General features: G+C 49.0%; 10 protein-coding genes across 10 annotated transcripts; 6 read left to right on the top strand and 4 right to left on the bottom strand.

Annotated features, from left to right (window-relative positions):
• Positions 1–310: 310 nt before the first annotated feature.
• Positions 311–1,817, top strand: AO090103000403 (chitobiosyldiphosphodolichol beta-1,4 mannosyltransferase; the record flags this gene model as incomplete). The annotated part of the gene is made up of 3 exons (XM_001826915.1): positions 311–548; positions 610–806; positions 873–1,817. 3 exons carry the CDS (start codon positions 311–313, stop codon positions 1,815–1,817), a joined length of 1,380 nt encoding a protein of 459 aa, XP_001826967.1.
• A 59-nt stretch (positions 1,818–1,876) lies between these two features.
• Positions 1,877–2,794, bottom strand: AO090103000404 (uncharacterized protein; the record flags this gene model as incomplete). The annotated part of the gene is made up of 2 exons (XM_001826917.3): positions 1,877–2,055; positions 2,119–2,794. The coding sequence occupies 2 exons, from the start codon at positions 2,792–2,794 to the stop codon at positions 1,877–1,879; spliced, it is 855 nt and encodes a 284-aa protein (XP_001826969.3).
• Positions 2,795–3,142: 348 nt separating this feature from the next.
• Positions 3,143–4,150, bottom strand: AO090103000405 (uncharacterized protein; the record flags this gene model as incomplete). The annotated part of the gene is made up of 1 exon (XM_023233291.1): positions 3,143–4,150. The coding sequence occupies one exon, from the start codon at positions 4,148–4,150 to the stop codon at positions 3,143–3,145; it is 1,008 nt and encodes a 335-aa protein (XP_023093952.1).
• A 561-nt stretch (positions 4,151–4,711) lies between these two features.
• On the bottom strand, positions 4,712–6,120 carry AO090103000406 (thiolase family protein; the record flags this gene model as incomplete). The annotated part of the gene is made up of 3 exons (XM_001826918.3): positions 4,712–4,912; positions 4,966–5,910; positions 5,968–6,120. The coding sequence occupies 3 exons, from the start codon at positions 6,118–6,120 to the stop codon at positions 4,712–4,714; spliced, it is 1,299 nt and encodes a 432-aa protein (XP_001826970.1).
• Positions 6,121–8,021: 1,901 nt separating this feature from the next.
• Positions 8,022–8,767, top strand: ubc2 (E2 ubiquitin-conjugating protein RAD6; the record flags this gene model as incomplete). Its single annotated transcript, XM_001826919.3, has 4 exons — positions 8,022–8,063; positions 8,218–8,282; positions 8,355–8,579; positions 8,644–8,767. 4 exons carry the CDS (start codon positions 8,022–8,024, stop codon positions 8,765–8,767), a joined length of 456 nt encoding a protein of 151 aa, XP_001826971.1.
• A 1,046-nt stretch (positions 8,768–9,813) lies between these two features.
• On the top strand, positions 9,814–12,880 carry AO090103000408 (putative kinesin family protein (KinA); the record flags this gene model as incomplete). Its single annotated transcript, XM_023233290.1, has 4 exons — positions 9,814–9,818; positions 9,975–10,092; positions 10,173–12,589; positions 12,652–12,880. The coding sequence occupies 4 exons, from the start codon at positions 9,814–9,816 to the stop codon at positions 12,878–12,880; spliced, it is 2,769 nt and encodes a 922-aa protein (XP_023093953.1).
• A 774-nt stretch (positions 12,881–13,654) lies between these two features.
• Positions 13,655–14,797, bottom strand: lcp5 (small subunit rRNA maturation protein LCP5; the record flags this gene model as incomplete). The annotated part of the gene is made up of 1 exon (XM_001826921.1): positions 13,655–14,797. One exon carries the CDS (start codon positions 14,795–14,797, stop codon positions 13,655–13,657), a length of 1,143 nt encoding a protein of 380 aa, XP_001826973.1.
• Positions 14,798–15,214: 417 nt separating this feature from the next.
• AO090103000412 (transmembrane 9 family protein) lies at positions 15,215–17,342 on the top strand (the record flags this gene model as incomplete). The annotated part of the gene is made up of 4 exons (XM_001826922.3): positions 15,215–16,322; positions 16,376–16,713; positions 16,781–17,216; positions 17,275–17,342. The coding sequence occupies 4 exons, from the start codon at positions 15,215–15,217 to the stop codon at positions 17,340–17,342; spliced, it is 1,950 nt and encodes a 649-aa protein (XP_001826974.1).
• Positions 17,343–18,186: 844 nt separating this feature from the next.
• On the top strand, positions 18,187–19,117 carry AO090103000413 (EF-hand domain-containing protein; the record flags this gene model as incomplete). Its single annotated transcript, XM_001826923.3, has 4 exons — positions 18,187–18,197; positions 18,433–18,518; positions 18,585–18,880; positions 18,938–19,117. The coding sequence occupies 4 exons, from the start codon at positions 18,187–18,189 to the stop codon at positions 19,115–19,117; spliced, it is 573 nt and encodes a 190-aa protein (XP_001826975.1).
• Positions 19,118–20,224: 1,107 nt separating this feature from the next.
• Positions 20,225–21,307, top strand: AO090103000414 (uncharacterized protein; the record flags this gene model as incomplete). The annotated part of the gene is made up of 4 exons (XM_023233289.1): positions 20,225–20,238; positions 20,357–20,682; positions 20,823–21,090; positions 21,277–21,307. The coding sequence occupies 4 exons, from the start codon at positions 20,225–20,227 to the stop codon at positions 21,305–21,307; spliced, it is 639 nt and encodes a 212-aa protein (XP_023093954.1).
• Positions 21,308–21,691: the final 384 nt, after the last annotated feature.

Raw genomic sequence — 21,691 nt, 5'->3', positions numbered from 1 at the left:
CTGTGTTGCTGACTCCTAATCTGGTAACCAACTGCATTGCAGGTTGATAATCCCTTGCCCTTGCAGCATAGCCGCGCGGTTGATATGATAGAGTGTGGGGGGAAGAGGACCGGGCCATGTTTACTCCGTCTAACAACCGATCGTCATCCTGCACCACCTTTACAGGATTAGAGCTCTTGCGGATCTTTCAAACACCTCGCTGGCATACAGTGAAAACCCTCCATGGTCTCAAGATAGTCAATTGTCCTCCTTTGCGCATTATGATTGATATCTAAACTATCTAATTCCCCCTACCCTTCCATCGCTCGCCATGATTGAGTCCGTCGTCAGCGTCGCTTTCTACATCTCCACCGCAGTCACCCTTTTCATACTTCTACTACCCTCACAATATGCGCCGAAACGCTCGACAGCGCAAGATGCCTCTACCGATCCCAAAACAACCGTACAAATTCTCGTCTTGGGAGACATCGGTCGCAGTCCGCGCATGCAGTACCATGCGCTGAGCATTGCCAAAGGCGGAGGTCAAGTGGAAATCATTGGTTATCATGGTACGCAGGAATTCCACTTCGTCGTCACCTACTTCGCTGGTGTTCTAACACTCTTCCATAGAGTCAGAAGTTCATCCCGATATCTCTTCCGACCCCAGAATCTCGATTGTCGCACTTCCCCCGCACCCAGCCTATCTTCAAACAAGCAACAAGCTTCTTTTCCTAGTATTTGGTCCGCTGAAGGTCCTCTTCCAGGTTGCTTGTTTGTGGTGGTCACTAGCCTATCGCACGCGACCTGTGAAGTGGCTCCTTGTTCAGGTTGGTCCCCGATTTCGCATGACTTCCAACGCAACCCTTGCTCACCAAACGGCTCGTATCACATAGAATCCTCCATCCATTCCAACTCTAGCAGTCGCATCCTTAACCTGCTTTCTTCGTCAAACGAGCCTTATTATCGATTGGCATAATTTCGGCTACTCCATCCTAGCGCTCAAGCTTGGAAATGGTCATCCATTGGTCAAACTGTCGAAATGGTACGAGAAGACATTCGGAAGATACGCCACGGCACATTTGTGCGTGACAACCGTCATGGCGTCTGTCCTGAAGAAAGAATTCCTACTGGAGGCACCTATTCTACCACTGCATGATCGGCCAGCCAACCATTTCCGGCCCATACTCGATGATAACGTTCGACAAGAGTTTCTCTTATCCTTGCCGGTAGCTGCTTCCGTACAATCACTGATCAATTCCGGGGCACTTCGCGTTCTAGTCAGTTCAACGTCATGGACTGCGGACGAGGACTTTTCCTTGCTTATCGATGCCCTCTGCCGCTACTCACAGTTAGCAGCCACGACCATGCCGGAACTGCCCCAGGTGCTTGCCATCATAACGGGCAAAGGCCCACAGAAGGAAATGTATATCAAGCAGATCGCCGACCTAGAAAAAGCGGGGAAGCTTCAAAAAGTGACAGTACGCACAGCATGGCTGACCACCACGGACTATGCAAAACTCCTGGCGTCCGCGTCACTCGGCGTCAGTCTACACACAAGCAGTAGTGGTGTCGATCTGCCTATGAAAGTGGTTGATATGTTCGGCGCTGGCCTGCCAGTGGTTGGCTGGAACCGCTTCGAGGCGTGGCCGGAATTAGTCACCGAAGGTGTTAATGGAAGAGGATTTGGGAGCTCCAATGAACTCGTAGAGGAGCTTGTGGACCTCTTTGGAGACACAAGCAAGCTTGACAGACTCCGCGTTGGAGCGCAGAAGGAAAGCACTCGTCGCTGGGATGACGAATGGAATCCAGTAGCCGGAAAGCTTCTAGGACTGATATAAACAGTAGTCTGTACAATAGAAACACAAGTATAGAGAAAGAAAGAAAGTAAGTCTTACTGCTAGGCTTGAAATTTGCCGCTGCAGTATATACAGGTGTCGAATACGTCCGACAGGATGCGACAGGTGTGTTTGAGTTCATCATGCACAAGATCCTCACTGAGATATTCTGTTCCACAGCGCGAGCAGAATTTCGAAAGGCCCGGCTCTTGAATAGCAAGAAATGTCACACCGCACCGCACTATCATTGACAGTTAGCGCTTGTATCGTCACCGATCACGATCTTAATTGAGCAGTTACGTACCAAACAGATGGCCAGCCGCACACTGAGCTTCCACGGCGGAGTACCAAGAGAGCCCTGCATCGCATATAGTACATTGTTCAAAGATCTGTTGGCCTGAACCCTCCAGCTGTTCTGCAGTTTTTGCGTCTATCGTACTGCCTGGCGCCGAGCATTTGCCTATCTCATTAGACAGGTCAACGTCTATACCTGATGCTAGCCACTCCAGAGCTTTTCGAGCCTGAGACAATATCTTGTCATTCTGAGAGTCCACAATCGCGCAACATGCTGCTGCATAGAGCATTTTCCGACTCAACGCCAGTCTGCTGTAGTCGCCACCTTCAGTGAAGAGAATATATCCCAGAGCAGCCTCCCTTTTTCTGCGCAGGGTGTCCGGTGATCGATCTGGTAAAGGATAGGGGAAAGCCAGGTCATCATGTTCCGTAAGCTCTGCATTCGCGTGAGAGAAGACAAGCATTGTTCGCTCCTCTGCAGAAGTTCGATATTCAACCGTGTCTCCTGGATGTAGTGTAAAAGCTGCCACAACAAGACTGTCATGGGACGCCAGGCCCCAGATTCTGCTGATGGTATATCCGCCAAGGTCACGGGCTATGTCAAACTGTTCGCGGGCATTATCGAGTTGTTTCTTCCAAGGCGTTTCTGGGAGTTCATCGCTGCTTTGGATACCAGAAAGTGTCATGGTCGCCGTGTATCCACCTACAGTGCCGAGATGAAGGATTGGTGTCTGAGATACTTTGTCCAAAGCAACAGTCATGGCTAATCTCCGTTAGTGACAAATATTCGTCGAGAGTAATAAAATCTCACCACTTGTCTGTTCCCAGTGCCTCGGGGAGTCGGTTCCCATATCACTTCCGGTAGGCTCGTAGAACAGCAACTCTTTAACTTGGATACCCTTCTTTGCTGTCTTCTCCCCTTGATATGCTGCTCGAGTAAAGCGTAGTGGAATCATTCCAGCAAAGCTAGCTACGGCAAGACCTATTTCAGTCGATCCCTCCTGCATACTTATGAGTAACAGCGGTCCCATTTTTTAGTGCAAACTTACTGTGTGTATCCAATGCAGAGCACCAGTCAAGTGGTAATTGTTCAAGAGCCCACCGTACGAGGTGTTCTCTTCAGAAACACATCGAGCCTTGTACTTCACTGCAGAATCTGTCTGGTCATTGTCCAATATCAAGGTTACGACATGTCTGACCATCTTGAGCTTTACCCCCAATGTGATAGCCACATTCCCAATCGCAGAACAAACACCCTTATTCTCCTTGGTTGGCTGATATATCCACGGGCCCGGCGACATGAAAGATGCCCTAGCGCGGTTCCTGAGTGCAGAGGAGAATATCGAGCCCGGTTGAACATTTTGATTCTCTGTATGTTCATAAAGTGAAGTCAGTGACAGGACTTCGAAAGAGTATAGGCTTGCGGAAGTCGGATCTGTGGATCTCCGGGCCTGCAGAAGAATCACATCATTGTCGTCATTGGTAACCGAGAGTAAGTACATGCCCCAGCGGCTTTCAGGGGGTGGCACTGCGTAGCTTGTGGCATCCTGTTCTGGAATCGGAACTTTAAGAGGCGGACACCACGTAAAAGAACGGATATTGGACTTCCGTAACCTGAGCTCTTCATCATCAATAAGCGATTTGAAGTACGAGTTTAAACAGTCGTTGACGATAGCAACCCGTGTCCATTTTCCTTGAGGACTAATATCATAGAATGATAGAAGAAGACCAGAAGTCAATACTGCCAAGACACAGCGTCTATACTTGGCAAGTCCTGGCGGGGACCAGGCCAAACCGACAACAGTACTGATGGACTGCTCCGGCCCGATTGAAAAGTTTTCTCGCTTCTGTGGATATATGATGGGCCACTCCCCGTTTGTGAAGACATTCGTGCGAATGCGTGTCACGTTCCAATTTTTGGTTGCGGCTTGGGAACCAGGTCCGTTTCCTCCTTCCTTCTCTGTTGTGTGCTTCGGCGTCTGTCTTTCATTAGCTCTGTTTACTAAGATATGGTCATTGATCTTTACGGTGCTTTGCTTCATTGACAAGCAAAGTAGGATTTGATGCACTGACTAATATTTGGACATATTCCCCTGCCGCTACGGCAATTTCACCGTCTGCGGACCATGATATGCAGTTGAAACAAGAAGGGAAAAGCTGCAATTCTAATGGACCTAGCATCATAACACCAAGACGGTTCAAGGGTGACTGGTTGTGTACTTTAGAATATAATCTTCAGATATAGACTGAAGAGTACTACTACAGGTCATTCATGTGACGCTTTAGGTTAAGCGCGTAGATATTTCGCGTGTCTTGGCAAGGGGCATGTGTTTACCTATCACGTGGTGTTGCAGCATTTACAAAGGCGTGGCTAAAAGCGGCATTGCTAGAAGTAGTTGCAGAGCAACTTGGAATACTCATCAATTTCGGTTCACCAATATCCTATCTCGGTTCACCTAAATATACATATGCAGGTTTTGGCTGGTCAATTTTTGTCCAGACGTATGCGGGTATAAACTCATCGCGGTTGTCGCTTTTCAAATCAGAAAAAAAATCAAAAGAAATGTCAAATGCCGTACACAGGCCAAAGCCATGGCATCACTCTAATCAACCCGGTCCAACTTCTGGACAACCATGGCACTAGCGGCGCCACCACCATTGCAAATCGCGGCCACACCATATTCACCAGGCTGCAGCTGGTGGAGAAGAGTGACCAGGATACGGGAGCCTGAGCTTCCGAGTGCATGTCCCAGAGAGATAGCTCCTCCCAGAGGGTTGACACGGGCGTTCTGCAATCCAAGAATCTAGAAGCACGTTAGACTCAGTATTGATCATCCTCCACGTGGTGGGTACTAACCTTCTCGTTTGCTTTGATAACGGCAGCAAATGCCTCATTAAACTCCCAGACGGCAACCTGATCCTTGGTGATACCAGCTCGCTCGAGGGCAATGGGAACCGCCTTAGCTGGGGCGACAGGGAAGTCCACGGGGTCAATAGCTGCATCCGCGGAGGACACGATACGCGCAAGAGCCCGGTTGCCCTGGCCAAACTCGCGAGCCAAGTCCTTGCTAGCCAGAACCAGAGCTGATGCCCCATCATTCATGGTGGAAGCATTACCGGCAGTGACAGTGCCTGTGCCGTCCCTTAAGAATGCGGGCTTCAAGGTCTTCATCTTATCAACCCGCAGATTCTCATAGCCTTCGTCACGTTCGACAACGGTCTCACCCTTCTTACCCTTGACAGTGACGGGGGCAATCTCATCGGCGAACTTATTCTCGTTCCAGGCCTTCTGAGCCCGCTGGTACGACTGAATCGCATATTCATCCTGTTCTTCCCTCGAGATCTCATACTTCTTGGCTGTGGTTTCGGCACAGATACCCATATGAAACTTGTTATAGACATCCCACAGACCATCCTTGATTAAACCATCTTCCAGTTTGATCTCTCCGAACGGTGGAAGCTGGCTGGAACGTGGGAGGTAGTAAGGGACACGAGACATATTCTCCATTCCTCCAGCAACTTGGGCGTCTGCCAGGCCAAGCTGGATATTCTGTGCAGCAAGTGCTACAGCCTTGAGGCCCGAGGCGCACACTTTGTTTACTGTCATGGATTCCACTGTTGGCGACAAACCAGCGAAGATAGAAGCCTGGCGAGCTGGTGCCTGGCCGACCGATCCTTGGAGGACATTTCCCATGTATACATCGGTGATCTTCTCGACAGGGAGTCCAGACTTGGTCACAGCAGACTTGATGGCAACGGCGCCCAGCTCGGGGGCAGAGACGGAGGCGAACGATCCATTAAACTTTTATAAACAGTGAGTTCACTTGTAAACAGCATGGGAAATAGTAGAGTGTCGAACCTTAGCAGTCGGAGTTCGTGAAGCACTGAGGATATAGGCATCCTGGATCTCCTTGAGTGCTGGGGCTGCAGCGCTGAACTGTCGCTGCCACTGGCGAGATGCGGGGATAGCCGCCCTCTTGAAGAGACGCGTAGCCGAAGCTTGGATCGCCATTTTTTCAATGCTAGTAGAATAGAAGGGGAAAAGGGAGATAAAAGAGGAGACAGAGATGATAAGTACCTTGCCTCAGGGTTTATAGGTGTCCAAGTTCCAAGGTGCCTTCAACCTGCTTCTCCGCAAAGTAATCCGCCTCTAGCCGATGTAACTGCTGCTTCACCCGTGGGCGCGGAACCACTTCGCCGCTCATCCGCTTGGACCGAGGCTGTTTCGAAACAGGGAGTGATCACATGATATGAGATCATGTGCCCTTGAGGGTTGGTATGCTTGTTGCCCGATAAGGAACCCTCCCATGACGTCCACCATCGGACCGCATCAGTGCTTAGTTTCAAGGATGGATTCATGATCCATTAAGTCTCCGATAAGAACCACACATTGTATCAATGCAGATTCAATGTCCACAGCTCCACCGCTACTATCCACTATAAATAGTAGTAGTGACTTCGAAGGTGGCTTTTTATCTGTCGCTAAGTCATCCATCCTTTGTTCAACAGCCAGCCCAAATGCTTTACACGCCTTGTATAAGACTCCGTCTCGTCCATGTTTGGTTCAGGAGGCGTTCAGTGGTAGAATTGTCTTGATATGCCGGGTATCGACTTGACGTACGCACGAGTATGAATACCCTAGCACTCCTGCTTGCGGAAGGACTACATATTTCTAATTCACGATAGGGTATGTAGCTTCAAGCAAATAAATTATGCTCATGTAATTATCGCAACTGGTTCCTAACAACAAAGGAGGTTGAGAACTGAGTAGCATTACGTGACATGTATCACCGTCATTCCTGCGGATGACGAATGTATTGAATTACCAAGAGGATAGATATCTAAACACTGAATTATATCAGTTTTTAATATATACATACAATTTAATTTATTGGCTCTCTATTGCAGTGAAATGTGTAGTTCTCTATTGACGGTTAGTGTTGATTAGTTGGGGAATACGAAAGTGCTATATGATGGACAAGCTGAAGACGGATATATATTTCGAACACTACATCAGCACATAGATAAGTACAAAGTGATTACTCACTAAGAAATAAATAACTACTAAGTTTACAACAGCAAGGAACAATATAATATAAGAATAAGCATTTTTTAATGAAATCATAGTTGTGGTAATTTTTCTATTTACCCTATTATCTAAGCTACAATAGTCATTGTGTTGAGGGATCAGCATACGCCAAAGGTGTTGGCATTTCGCCCTCTGACAGAAGACATGGCAGGGATTGGCTTGCTAAGCTGAAAATCTCGGCTGATAGACAAAGGCCGTCGTAATGATTCAATATATTAAGTGTTAAAAGGTAAGTGTCGTTAGTTGGGATGATGGAGCATGAAGAATCATGATGATACATACACGGGTGAATTCCGCGTTGAAGAATCTATGTCGAGTTGACTTGGGCTAGGACTCATTTGGTTTAGTCAGTAGGAGCTTCTCAATCACCAGTGGACCGGATCACGGGACAGGAGATTCCCCAACACATATTCGTACATGCCTTGTAGAACAAGTATTCTGGGAAATCGGGCATGAGAAAATGCCTATCGAAAGATGAGGATGATACTAGACACAGCAAGAGGGAGAAGTAATAAGCCAGAGAGCCTTTTGGATGGTTCAAGGGCTAGAATGGAAGTCGTGGCGGTTTGCCGTCTATCGTAGGAACACTCCAAACAGCAAGCGGTCTGTAGTGGATCTGCACGCCTCCCCCCATTGTTACTCATCTTCCTTCTTTTCCCAAACCACATCCGACTTTCTCTTTCAAAACAACACTTGAGTACGGTTTAGTATCTCGGAGATTCAAGATCAGAACACTGCCTTATCTTCTGTATCACAATTTAGCCCTAGTGTGGCAGTCACCCTTGCCCGCTCCCATTCATACTCCCATCCCGTACCCCGCCGCAATGTCGACCTCTGCTCGTCGTCGTCTCATGCGCGACTTCAAGGTACGCACTTCTCGTAGAGCTCAGAATCTGTGGTCCTTGCTTTCGTTTAATAAACTCATGTGCACTACTCGAATGATGATTGTTTTGTCCAGGAGGCTTAATTTCTTCCCCACCCCGTCCAGATCTCGTGAGCTAATCTCTTCCATGCGCACAGCGTATGCAAACCGACCCTCCTGCCGGTGTCTCGGCCTCTCCGGTAGCTGACAATGTGATGACCTGGTAAGCGCCCTGAGTTATTGGTTTTGTAATTTATCGTCCTGGTTCATGTGCTGACCCTGTTTCTTCTACTAGGAATGCCGTTATCATCGGTCCTGCTGATACTCCTTTTGAGGATGGCACATTCCGTCTTGTCATGCACTTTGAAGAACAGTACCCAAACAAGCCCCCTGGCGTTAAATTCATCAGCCAGATGTTCCATCCCAATGTATACGGCACGGGCGAACTGTGCCTGGATATTTTGCAAAATCGTTGGAGCCCAACGTATGACGTGGCGGCCATTCTCACTAGTATTCAAAGGTACGTTCTCTGTCCACTAGTGATGGTGAGCGATTGGCTCTAATTGATTTCCGCCTTTCTGCAGTCTGCTTAATGACCCAAACACATCATCACCTGCCAATGTTGAGGCATCCAATCTCTACAAAGACAACCGGAAGGAGTACATCAAGCGCGTGCGTGAGACTGTCGAGAAGAGCTGGGAAGACTAGGGGACCCTACATGTGATATTGGTTATTTCTCTTAATTGTTTTCTATTCCCTTGTCTCGGTATGATTTATCTGTGGGCTTTTATGACGAAACAAATATTGTCTGCTCATGTCAAAAGGTGACAGCATACTGCCAATGGTGGCGGACACGCCGTTGGCATGACTTGTCCTTGGAGGATTCACACGCCGTTTGATGACATGCACAGCGCGGGGTTTGGGCGCCTGGTACATATTCTCCCTTTGGTCTCTTTTTGTGGATAATCGCATGTTTCAGTTGCGAGGTGCATAATGCATTAGCTTAGGATGTTTTCTGCCTCAATTTTGCCTTGCTGTCTATTAGTCTTTCCCTTCCCGCTCTGCTTCACTTTGACTTAACCGATAGCGTGGTTTGCTTTCGCCTCCTGAGTCTTTTATGGAACCATTCTTAATGCCGCCCACTTTTCATTGGTGAAAATCAAGATGAGCCTTATCTTATAATGAAAATCACACAGTCAATTCCACTGCTGCAAATCGACATTTGCCGAAGGTACTAAAGTCTTAGTAACTGCGGGACAAGTTGACCGACAAGATAGTCTTCAGCCAATGCCAAGAAGGAGACTAACGGCTCGTGTGGAAGCATTATTATTTAGTGTTATTATTATTTCCTTTACAACTTTACTCTGATGAAACACAAGAAACGAGATCCCACATCTCCTTGTGTCTTTTCACGTCGACCTAACAAGCCCTGTCTCCGTGGTAGTATATTGTCCTTCCGGCTGAGACGGGTCTTGTCTAGTATTTTCTCTCTTTTGTTTTTTTTGGCCTCGGGGGGGTTTGGAAAGATCACGAGTCCCCTCACTAAATTGCTCCCCACGCAAGTGTGTCGTGCACGTGGACCCCTGACCCAAACAACAAATCGCCCACCGTACCTGGAGTCATCACCCTCTCGTGCAACTGATCTGAACGACATTTCCGATACTCCCCCCTCTTCGTGGGGCTCTCTTCCTCGTCTCTTTCGTTTTATTCTGTTCCCCTAGAAGCTGTCGCCGGGTTTCTGGGTCAGAGTGAACATGGCGTGAGTTTTTGTTGATTCACCGCTTCAACGCCCAGAGCGGCGGAGACTGACACTTTTATGTCTGGCATGACAGGTCATCTGGCCCAAACTCCTCCAACACCTCCATCAAGGGTGCGCATATCCTGCTGGAGACTGATGTTTCTGTTTCGCGAGTAGCATTACTGACCAGTTCTCCGTAGTGGTTGCGAGGTTCCGACCGCAAAACAAAGTTGAATTGTCTTCCGGAGGAGAACCCATTGTAGAATTCGAAAATGAGCAATCATGTCAGATCAGTGTGCGTGGTCCCGGCTGATAACATCTCTTTTGAAATTTTTTCTCTGGATCTCGATTTTGGAATTTCTAACCCATGTACAGTCCAAAGAAGGCACCGGCTCCTTCACCTTCGACCGGGTCTTTCCCATGAACTCGAAGCAAACGGACATCTTCGATTTCTCTATCCGACCCACCGTCGATGATATCTTGAATGGTTATAACGGAACGGTTTTTGCCTATGGTCAGACTGGTGCGGGTAAGTCATATACGATGATGGGATCCGATATCGACGACGACATCGGCAAAGGTATCATCCCCCGTATCGTCGAGCAGATCTTCGCCAGCATTCTTACTAGCCCGAGTAATATCGAGTATACGGTGCGAGTCAGTTACATGGAAATTTATATGGAGCGTATTCGCGATCTGTTGGTGCCACAAAACGATAACCTTCCTGTGCACGAGGAAAAGTCCAGAGGTGTCTACGTCAAGGGCCTACTAGAGGTATATGTTTCTAGTGTGCAGGAAGTGTACGAAGTGATGCGCCGTGGTGGCACAGCACGAGCAGTCGCTGCGACCAACATGAACCAGGAGTCGTCTCGTTCCCATTCCATCTTCGTCATTACGGTTACGCAGAAGAACCTCGAGACTGGTTCTGCAAAGAGTGGTCAACTTTTCCTGGTCGATTTGGCCGGTAGCGAAAAAGTTGGGAAGACGGGTGCCAGTGGTCAGACACTGGAAGAGGCGAAGAAAATCAACAAGAGTCTGAGTGCTCTTGGTATGGTCATTAATGCGCTGACGGATGGCAAATCCACCCACATCCCGTATCGTGACTCGAAACTCACCCGAATCCTGCAGGAGAGTTTGGGAGGTAACTCAAGGACCACTTTGATTATCAACTGCTCTCCCAGTAGCTACAACGATGCGGAAACCATTTCGACCTTGCGATTCGGTGTGCGAGCCAAGGCAATCAAGAACAAGGCGAAGGTTAATGCCGAATTGAGTCCCGCCGAATTGAAACAGCTGCTACGCAAAGCGCAGAGCCAGGTGACCAACTTCGAGAGCTACATATCGGCACTGGAGACTGAAGTCCATGTATGGCGGAGTGGCGAGAGTGTTCCCAAGGATCGATGGACTCCAGGAAGGAATGACGTTGTCAGTGCGACGAAGGCCGAAGCTCGACCCCGCCCTAGCACTCCATCTCGACTTCAAGAGGCTCGGTCAGAAACCCCTCGTCCCGACTCGAGAGTCGGTGATCGCTCGAGCACCCCTAGTCTTGTACTTGAGAAGGATGAGAGGGAGGAGTTCCTCAGGCGCGAAAATGAGCTACAAGATCAGATCGCTGAGAAGGAATCGCATATTGTCAATGTCGAAAGGGGCCTGCGCGAGGCACGGGAAGAGCTCCGGGCATTGAAGGAGAACTCCGCACGCTCGGGTAAGGACAACGAAAAGTTGAACACTGAGGTCAACGAGCTCCGCATGCAGCTGGAGAAGGTTTCGTATGAAAGCAAGGAGGCTGCCATCACCATGGATGGTCTTCGGGAGGCCAATTCGGAGTTAACAACCGAACTGGATGATGTCAAGCAGCAACTTCTCGACGTGCGAATGAAGGCCAAGGAGACCAGTGCTGCATTAGACGAGAAGGAGAAGAAAAAGGCAGAGAAGATGGCGAAGATGATGGCTGGATTTGACCTCGGAGGCAACGTATTCTCCGATAACGAGCGCAAACTTCAGGATCTCATCAACCGTGTTGATACATTGCACCAGATTAGCGAAGCGGGCGAGACCATTGCGCCGGACGACCTCCTGGAGCTTCGCACGAGTTTGTCGGAGACCCAAGGTCTTATCCGGCAGGCCGAATTGACCATGAATGACCGGGGCGAGCTGAGTGAGCTGCAGGACAGCCGTAGAATAGAAGTTGAGCAGAAGCTGGCTGACCTCGAGCGGGACTATGAGAAACTTCTGGAACGCAACTTGGGAGAGGAGGACGTGGAGGAGATCCGGGAGAGATTAGAAAAGGTCTATGTCACCCGGAAAGACGCCGAAATGCAGGCAGCCTCGGAACTTCGCAAGGAGATTGCGCACAAGGATGAAGAACTCAGCAAGCTGCGCCAGTCTCTTGCCGACTCGCAGACTCGCGTGTCGACGAACGGGGCCGCGGGCAAGAACCTGCAGCAACAGATTGCTGAATTTGATGCCATGAAGAAATCCCTCATGCGCGATCTGCAAAATCGCTGTGAGCGTGTCGTGGAACTGGAGATTTCTCTGGACGACGCCCGCGAGCAATACAACAACGTGTTGCGCTCTTCCAACAACCGCGCTCAGCAGAAGAAGATGGCATTCTTGGAGCGCAACCTTGAGCAATTGACCCATGTACAGCGGCAGCTGGTAGAACAGAACAGCAGCTTGAAGAAGGAGGTTGCTATTGCAGAGAGGAAGCTGATCGCCCGAAACGAGCGCATCGCAAGCTTGGAGAGCCTGCTCCAGGAGAGCCAGGAGAAATTGACCCAGGCTAATCATCGGTATGGACTTATCTTATCTGCTTTCTGGATTCCACCGTGACTAACCGCAATATTCCCAACAGTTTTGAAGCTCAACTTACTGCTGTCAAAGAGAGACTCGAGGCTGCGAAGCAGGGCTCTACCAGGGGTCTTCCGAGTATGGATAGTGGCGGCAATTTTAGTTTTGGCGGCTCGAGAATCGCGAAGCCGCTCCGTGGCGGCGGCGGAGGATCCGAGAGCAGTGCTCCGGTTGCCGGAGTCCAGTCCCAGGAGACGGGAAAGCGCACCAGCTGGTTCTTTGATAGACGATGATCCACGATTTCTCTTTTGTTGTTTATTTTATCCTTTCGCCGAAGATATTTGAAGAACATTCTTGACACGCCGATATCCTACATTTCCATGTCTTCTCGTGCCATATATGCCGAGCATGTTGTGTGAATGAAGCTCCCTACTGTCTTATGATTTCCTTTTGCTTGTTTCTTTTTCCTTTGTCCTCTTGTCTCTTCGTCTTTCCCCGTTTGAGCCCTTGGTACATTAGAATGAGCACCCAGCTTGTGTCACTAGAGGCCTCTGGGTCTCGCCGATACCCTTGTACATGATGATAGAACGCATTACGGCAGAGTAGTTGTGAAGGACGCTGAAATAGGTTATACAATACAAAACGATCTTCTATTGCAAGAGACCGGTCATATACACCGTACAATTATGCGCAGCTTGACTGCTAGTCTGTAGTCAGCAACTTAAACTTCAGTACGGGTCTGCTTTGTACCAGGTCATTGATATATGCGCAGATTAGATTCACTATAAGCTGTCACTGCCACCTTATCTATCAAGCATGCATACCTGGCCAGCCCTGAATCCACTCCTTGAAGGCTCTTTGCGATACAAGAGATGCTTTCTGTCAGATAACATACATCACGACCCCATCCAATCTGCAAAGGAGTGTGCATGGCTACTTGATGAAACATTCGTCCCAGCCGTACAAAAACATAAATTGTTTAGAATTCTCCAATGGTATCAGAATAAATAGTCACAAATGCGTCCATTCTCAAGCAACGTCTCAAGCAACGAGGAAAATAAATGCAACTACCGTTTCCAGCCCTCGATCTTCTTCCGCCGCTTCTCAAAGATTTGACCCACGGCTGCACCATCACCGCGCTGCCCGTCCTCGCCGTGCTTGCGTTTCCGACTCCTATCCAGTGCGCCACCACTTCCCTTAGCCCTGCGTGTAAGCCTTGAAATACGGTCTGCACCTTCAGTAAGGCCTCTCCATTCTTCACCCCCATAAGTGCTCCTGGCGGCCTGGCCACCTCGTTTGGCTCGGTCCTTCTTGCTCTCCTTTGCCAATCGGATGAAGTTGGTTTCTTCATAAGTTGTTCGTTCCATCTCGTGTTCTCTTTCCTTCTTGGACTTGGTGTGTCTGCCTCCGTGGACGATCGTACTACCAATGCTAGGCTCCGCCATCGGTGCGGACGACATCTCGGCATTGACGAACTCATCGATAACGGTTGACCGGCGTGGACCACGTTCCCGGCGCTCTCTGGTTTCAGTGGTGGGAAGAGCTGTCGGCATGATCTTCGGTGGGCGATAGATGCCGTCGCTGGGGGCCATCTTGTTAGACTTCTCTGCCCGCGCTTCGGGTTCCACTTTCTTCGCAAAGGCCGAGACGTTGGGCCGGTAAGCCATCTCATCGATATCTTCCTGGTCTTCATCACTTTCATCCGCGCCATCGCCTTCACCATCCGACGCCGATTCATCGTCGCTGCCAGAATATTCTGCTTCGGTTGCCTTGGTCTTCGCGGCGGTTCGCTCGGTTCTCTCCGCATCCTCAGCGGCCTTGATCACTTTGTCTATTTGGTATTTGAGTCGTCCCTCTAACGGCCTCACACCGCGGTCCAGGTAAACCCGTAATTCTGCAAGCTTTTTGACAGTCTCTTCACGCAAGGACTGATCTGCTTCAGCTTCGTCATCACGATCCTTTGATAGTCCGCGCAACTGAAACAGCATCAGAAAAACAAGATTGTGTGTATAGGAGAGAAGCAAGTCGCTTTTGGTGTCTAGTAGCGATATACCATCTTGCGGAGGTTCGATCGATACTTCCGAGGGTGCATCTCGCTTGTCCTTGGGGAGGGATGATCCGGCAGCGGTGAGACAGCCAGTAATGGTTTCCAATAAAGCGGAAATATTTTGTAAGCCGGAGGTTTCCGGCTGTTGCGTAGCGGTCGCCATTGTGATGTGATGGGTGGCTCTGTTTGGTTTTCACTTGCGATCTGTAAACCGAAGATTTGCAAGGGAAATTTTTGGATGCCTTATCAACACGTGCCGATAGTCACCTCAGAGGGACCCATCACGTGTGCCAAGACTAATAGCTGGCCTCATCGCAACCGTCGAAGCCGTTTTGCTCCATCATTTCCGCCCGAAAGGTCTAATCTCCGTTTAGCTCAACGCTTGACCTACCTCAGGAGGTAGCGGCTTTTCCTTGAACCCGACCATCACAGTACCCGCCCAATGAACCACTGAAAGATTTCCCCTGGAGTGGCAACTGTAGACTTGTACGTCACTGGAATGCATTTCTAGAATAACATAGTACCCCGGAGCGACGGACGAGCTAATCCTACGCTTTGTTATTGTACAGAAACGCCCACAATGGCGTTCAACAAACGAACGTTTTCCATATATTCTCTTCTTCTTGCGGCACCGTCTCTCACAACAGCCTTCTACTTACCGGGTGTAGCACCCACATCGTACGATGAAGGGCAATCAGTGCCGCTGTATGTCAACCATCTCACCCCGGGGCTTGCGCAACAGGACGAGCAACTTCACTCCGTGTTTTCCTACGACTACTACCACCCCGCTTTTCACTTCTGCGCCCCAGAAAATGGACCTAAATATATACGTGAATCGCTAGGAAGCATTTTATTCGGGGATCGAATTCAATCGTCACCCTTCGAGCTCTTTATGGGCAAGAATGAAACGTGCAAGGCTGTCTGCAAGGAAGAGGCCAAGTTCGATTCCCGTAGTGCCAAGTTTACCAATCGGAGGATCATACAAGGCTACAACTTCAATTGGCTCGTGGATGGACTCCCCGGCGCCCAGATCAACGTGGAATCCGTCACCGAGGCCAAATTCTATAACCCGGGCTTTGCGCTGGGATCATTGAACGACAATGGACAGGCGGTTTTGAATAACCACTTTGATATCTTTATTGAGTATCATGCAGTAGGATACGGAGCCAAGGACAAGTATCGGGTGGTCGGCGTGCTCGTTCAGCCCGACTCCCGAGGGAATTCTAAGGTTCAGGGAGATGGGACTGTGGACTGCGGATCCAGTGACGTCCCGGTTATTCTGGATGAGGACAGTGAGACCGGTGTCACTTGGACGTACAGCGTGTACTGGCGTGAATCATCTACTCCCTGGGCTACCCGCTGGGATAAGTATCTGCATGTCTACGATCCCAAAATCCATTGGTTCTCCCTGATCAACTCCGCAGTGTTCGTGGTCTTCCTGGTCGGTATGGTGAGCATGATTCTGGTTAGGGCTCTCCGGAAGGACATCGCCCGGTATAATCGGCTGGATATGATCAACCTAGAGGATTTGGATGGAACGTCGGCCGCCGTGGAAGACGGCATTCAAGAGGATTCTGGCTGGAAATTAGTACATGGTGATGTCTTCCGATGCCCGAAATCTCCTTTGTTGTTGAGTGTCCTTGTTGGAAACGGCGCACAGCTTTTCATGATGACGGGCGCGACAGTTCGTAAGTTTACTTGGTGGTGATGGCGAATCTGTATACTAATTCGGCTGCCCTAGTTGTCGCTCTCTTTGGCCTTCTATCCCCTGCCAACCGTGGTTTCTTAGCTACAGCTACCCTTCTCATCTACACACTGTTTGGGTTCATCGGTGGCTACGTGTCCGCTCGAGTATACAAATCATTCGGCGGAGAAGCTTGGAAGCGCAATATCATCATGACCCCCGCACTAGTTCCCGGTTTTATCTTCAGCGCCTTTTTCTTGCTGAATCTGTTCGTATGGGCAAAAGGTTCCAGTGGGGCTGTACCCTTCGGCACTATGCTAGCTCTCGTTGCGATTTGGTTCGTTATTAGCGTTCCGTTGAGCGTTGCGGGTAGCTGGCTCGGATTCAAGCAGCGTGTATGTTTGTTTTGCTTGTGATGCCTATGATATCCTGCACTGAAACGTATGCTGACTCCTTCTCTAGGCTGTTGAAGGACCCACAAAGACCAATCAGATTCCCCGCCAGGTCCCTCCCATGACTGGCAGTCTTCGGACCATCCCTTCGTTGCTGCTGACAGGTATTCTTCCTTTCGGGGCGATCTTTGTGGAGCTATACTTTATCATGACGTCGCTTTGGACCAACAAGATCTACTACATGTTCGGTTTCCTGTTCCTATGCTACGGGCTGATGATAATCACAACGGCGGCTACGACAGTGCTCTTGGTATACTTCTTGTTGTGCGCAGAGAATTACCGATGGCAGTGGAGGGCTTTCGCTGGCGCCGGTATGACCGGTGGCTATGTCTTCCTCAGCGCGCTGCTTTTCTGGGCAACCCGGGTGAGCTTTGGTGGTTTTACGGGTGCGGTGCTCTATGTCGGATACTCCGCACTGATCGGGTTCGTTGTTTTCATCTTGACTGGTAAGCTCTGGGCTGTCTTTTCCTGCCAGTTCCATCGCAGCTAATCTTTCATCTCCAGGCTCGATCGGCTTTTTCGCAAGTTGGGCATTTGTACAGCGCATCTATGGCTCTATTAAGGTCGACTAAACGTCTTGACGTTGTATTTCTTCCATTGACCGGACCCCGCGCTTGGCGGCCTCTCCTTTTTACCTCCGCTCCATATAGAACGATGGAAGCTCTTTCTTTTCCCAGTCTTGTTCCGGATATCCCCTGTATAGCTTGCGCGCATTCGTATTTCCTTTGCTAACTCCATCCGATGCGTTGTCCACGACCTGTACATAGAGTATACGAGAATGCTGTTTCCGTGTTTGGAAGATTGTTTGGCGCTAGTGGAGCGGGTGGGATTTGATAAATTCATGTGCACGGACAAGGTCAACCGAGACGTATTGTATGATATACGAACGAAGTCATTGAACACGGTACCAAGTAGAACTTTCCTGAAATGTGAGGTATATAGTAACTTAAATCCTACAACGTGGATCCCTAGTAGTGCGTCAGCTCTCTTGCGTCTTCCCCCTTGGCGGTCAAAGGTCTGGACCCGCGGCTCCCCCGGTGTTTAACGCCACTTATCACTCTTCCTTCCCCCCGGTTTCTATTTTCCCATTTCCAAATCCCGCCGATCGGACTTCCCAATTGTTCCCATTTCCCTGGTCTACGTCAAATATTTCGTGGTTGAATTCTACACTGGCCTGGTTTGCCTCGTGCTTTTATCCGGCAGTTAATATCGTGAAACGATCCCTCCGGCCACGGGGCGCACGATCTTATCAATCCCAAACCTCGTTTACCCCGCGATCTTCCGCAGTTGCATCTTGCACTCCCCTCCTCAGCGCATATTAGATCGGAGCCGCCTGTGCGATCAAGATCTCCACGAAAGCTTTTAGGTGATCTTTTACAATAAATCTGGAGCGGTCTTGAGGCGCGTGTTGTGACCATGGGTAAATCGTAAGTGCGCGTGCTTCTCCGTTTTGCGGTAGGGCCATGAAAACAATATGAACATCCAAAGCGTGGTCCCATGCGCAGGTCCTGTCTTGCCCTTGTTGAGAGCGACAGCCTTGACGATGAAATCGTCTCGCTTGTCGTCACATTTTGTTTGTTCCGCTTTGCTTTCCTTCTTTCTGCGATGTCGTGATATCCCCCACTGGTTGGTCCGTGTGCGCTAACACCGATAACCGGTCAGTCAGTCGAAGCTTTCCCCTTCCCAGCTGGATGAGCTCCAGAAAGCTACCCATTTCGATAAAAAGGAACTGCAGCAATGGTATAAAGGTGCGCTGACACGTGATCCCCTCTATGTCCAGAAGTATTTGCGCTGACCGAGACTTTCCGGTATAGGATTTTTGAAGGACTGCCCCTCGGGAACCTTGACCAAGGAAGAGTTCCAAAAGATCTACCGACAATTTTTCCCTTTTGGCGACCCGTCATCATTCGCCAACTACGTATTCCGTGTCTTCGATTCGGATAATAGCGGGATGATCGATTTCAAGGAGTTTATTTGTGCATTGTCGGTCACATCCCGGGGCAAGATGGAGGACAAGTTGGATTGGGCGTTTCAACTGTATGACATCGATGGCGATGGTAAGATCACATACGACGAGATGCTCGCCATCGTGGAGGCGATTTATAAGATGGTATGTCAACCGCTAGCACCGGATGGATGCTGTGACCGAGGGCTGACGGATAACTAGGTGGGCTCCATGGTGAAACTCCCCGAAGATGAGGACACACCGGAGAAACGAGTTCGCAAGATTTTCCGGATGATGGACAAAGATGAGAATGGCAGCCTTGATATGGAGGAGTTCAAGGAGGGTAGCAAGCGCGACGAGACGATCGTGAGCGCCCTGTCTCTATACGATGGGCTGGTATGAGTCGGTGGTGGTCGCACCTGTATGTTTCTTCTCCCATGGCCTCTTCTTCTTTTCTTTCTCGGCGAATCCGGTGTGGTCGGAATTCCTGGTTTTTTTTATCTCCTTCTTTTCTTATCTTGACGTAACCATTTCTGTTTTGTGTTCATTACTTCTTTTTGGTCTTTTTGCGTCTAGGATTCCCATTACTACCTGTCCTTGTACTTGTCTACCCGTTGCCCCGTATGGGTGGTATTCTGGTCGGACTGCTTCTCCTGTACTCTTTCTCCACGTCTCGATGAAATGTGCTATATCCTGGTTTCATCTTTCGGGGACATTTATATCATGAAAAATCACGGGCAATGGTTTGTCTCGCTGGCATCATTGGCTTTGATTGACAAATTCCTGTTCTTCCAGTTTGCAGTTTGCAGAAAAGAAAGCGCGAGATGGTTGATTGAGTTTATGCTTCTCCTGATATGGCGAGGGGAAGGATTGAAGATTATGTTGACATGTTGAAATGTTCGCGGGCATTTGCATGATTGAGCCTTTTCAATGCAGCTTTTAGAGTTGAGATGTTCCGAACCTGAGGTGTACCAAGATTTGGTATACATACAAGATATATATATGTACATTTACTCTTTACTCCAAGAGGGTGGACACCTGACCTGTGTCCACACCTAGACTCTGCTTGTGTTGAGGACGAAATGCTACCTGAGTAGGTAGTACTACCCCATTGGTTAATTTCAATAGAAAATTACCTACCTAGTAGTTTGCAGTTAATTATTATAACACGTTTCTGCGGAGCCTTGTGGGGTCTTACTCTTTCCGGATTCGGCCCATTATGTTGCCGCTTTTTGCTCAGGACCACCTACTAGTATAGTACTACCTGAAGCCATGTGCATCTACACGCTAACTGTGTTAGATAAACCGTTGTATGACCAAGCCAGATAAGGTCTCCATAGCCTCTTCTCAAGTCACCACCATAACCTACATTTCGTAGCATTAGTGAACTCAGACCCAACATGGACATGTCTTTATTTTGCCAAAACAACCTCCTCGATACACAGGAGTCATTGTCAAGATACCGACCGGGGGGATATAACCCGGTCACCCTCGGAGATACATTTAAGAATGGCCGCTACAGGGTATACCATAAGTTAGGTTGGGGCGGGTTTTCTACCATTTGGCTTGCGGACGATAGAGAGTTACGTAGTTGATCAACTGACCGAAGCTCATATTTCGCCGTGGCTAACTGTATGCCAGCCGAAATCGATGGGTCTCGTTGAAGATCATGACAGCAGATCTACGAGATTCACGAGATTTGGAAAAATTGAAAGTTTTAGGAAGTCATTCTCGAGGAGGACTTTCTTCAAACTATATCGTTCAGCTGCTTGATTCCTTCAGTCATGAAGGCCCAAACGGAGTTCACCAATGCCTTGTATTTGAGTTGCTAGGCCCTTCCGTTGATAGGGTTCTCGCAGATTACCGCGAGGGTCATGACAAACTCTGCCCCGAAACTGTACTTCAGATGTCTACGCAGCTTTTGAAAGCTCTCAAGTTTATACATAGTGCTGGAATGAGTCACGGTGGTAAGAAAAGCGCTCCCTTCCAATTGTATTTCTACGAGTTGGGGAAAGTGTTTCTTACATAGGATTAGATATAAGCGGTCGAAACATGGCATTTAGTTGCACTAATCTATCTCATGCATCGGAAAATGAACTTTTTGAAGTCCTTGGAACTCCAGAGATCGAGCTGCTGGCCCGGGTCGATGGCGCACCTTTGCATAATGGACTGCCAACCCAGCTGGTGAAGGCAGCAGAGTGGGTCGAGTGGGTAGATGAAGACGACGAAGAAATTCGTCTGCTTGATGTTGGAGAGAGCTTTCTTCAAGGGGAGGAACCTAACGTGTTGGCTCAGCCAGGAACATTACGGGTACCCGAGACATTTTCACAGACAATTTTGATTATCGCGTCGATTTGTGGCGCGCAGGGTGCATGGTAAGTGTATTCCTCTAAAACCTACAGCAAAACCCTCTGCTAAAAGATAGGATAAAGATTTATTCGTTCGTATTCACGACATATCCATTCTGGTATCTCGGAGAGGGCGAAGTTTTAGTCTTCCAAATGGATTGGCCTTGTGGAGAGTCTACCGGCCGAGTGGAACTCAATGCAGATGAGATATAGCCATGATCTGACAATGGAACAAGGCGAGTAAGCCGGGTACACCGTATGGAAACTGTTTCTAATGCGGTTTAAAAGATTGCGATCTGTCCAAGCTGGAACGAAAATTCGCAGAGGAAGTGCGAGATCCAAAACTCGCCCCCCTTCTTCCCGTTATTCAGGGATTGATGCGATTCCTACCAAGTGCTCGCACCACTGCAGACAAGGCGCTTGATGTATTGAGCAGGACTGGAACGCAACTGGAACAATAAGGCAACCTCTTTTCGATTCGCACACTGTTAGCATTTGGGTTTTGAACTCTGCCTTCCAGTGAGTCAATGCATTGCAAGGAACATCAAAAGAAGGGTCAGTGATGAATGTGACTCAAGTCTCTAATGAACCACTAAGAAAGAGGTGGATGGGAGAAAGGAAGAGTAAA

This window comes from Aspergillus oryzae, chromosome 8, assembly GCF_000184455.2.
Source record: "Aspergillus oryzae RIB40 DNA, chromosome 8".
NCBI lineage: Eukaryota > Fungi > Ascomycota > Eurotiomycetes > Eurotiales > Aspergillaceae > Aspergillus > Aspergillus oryzae.
Note: the sequence above shows the minus strand (reverse complement) of the source record. Positions and strands in the feature narration are given on the sequence as shown.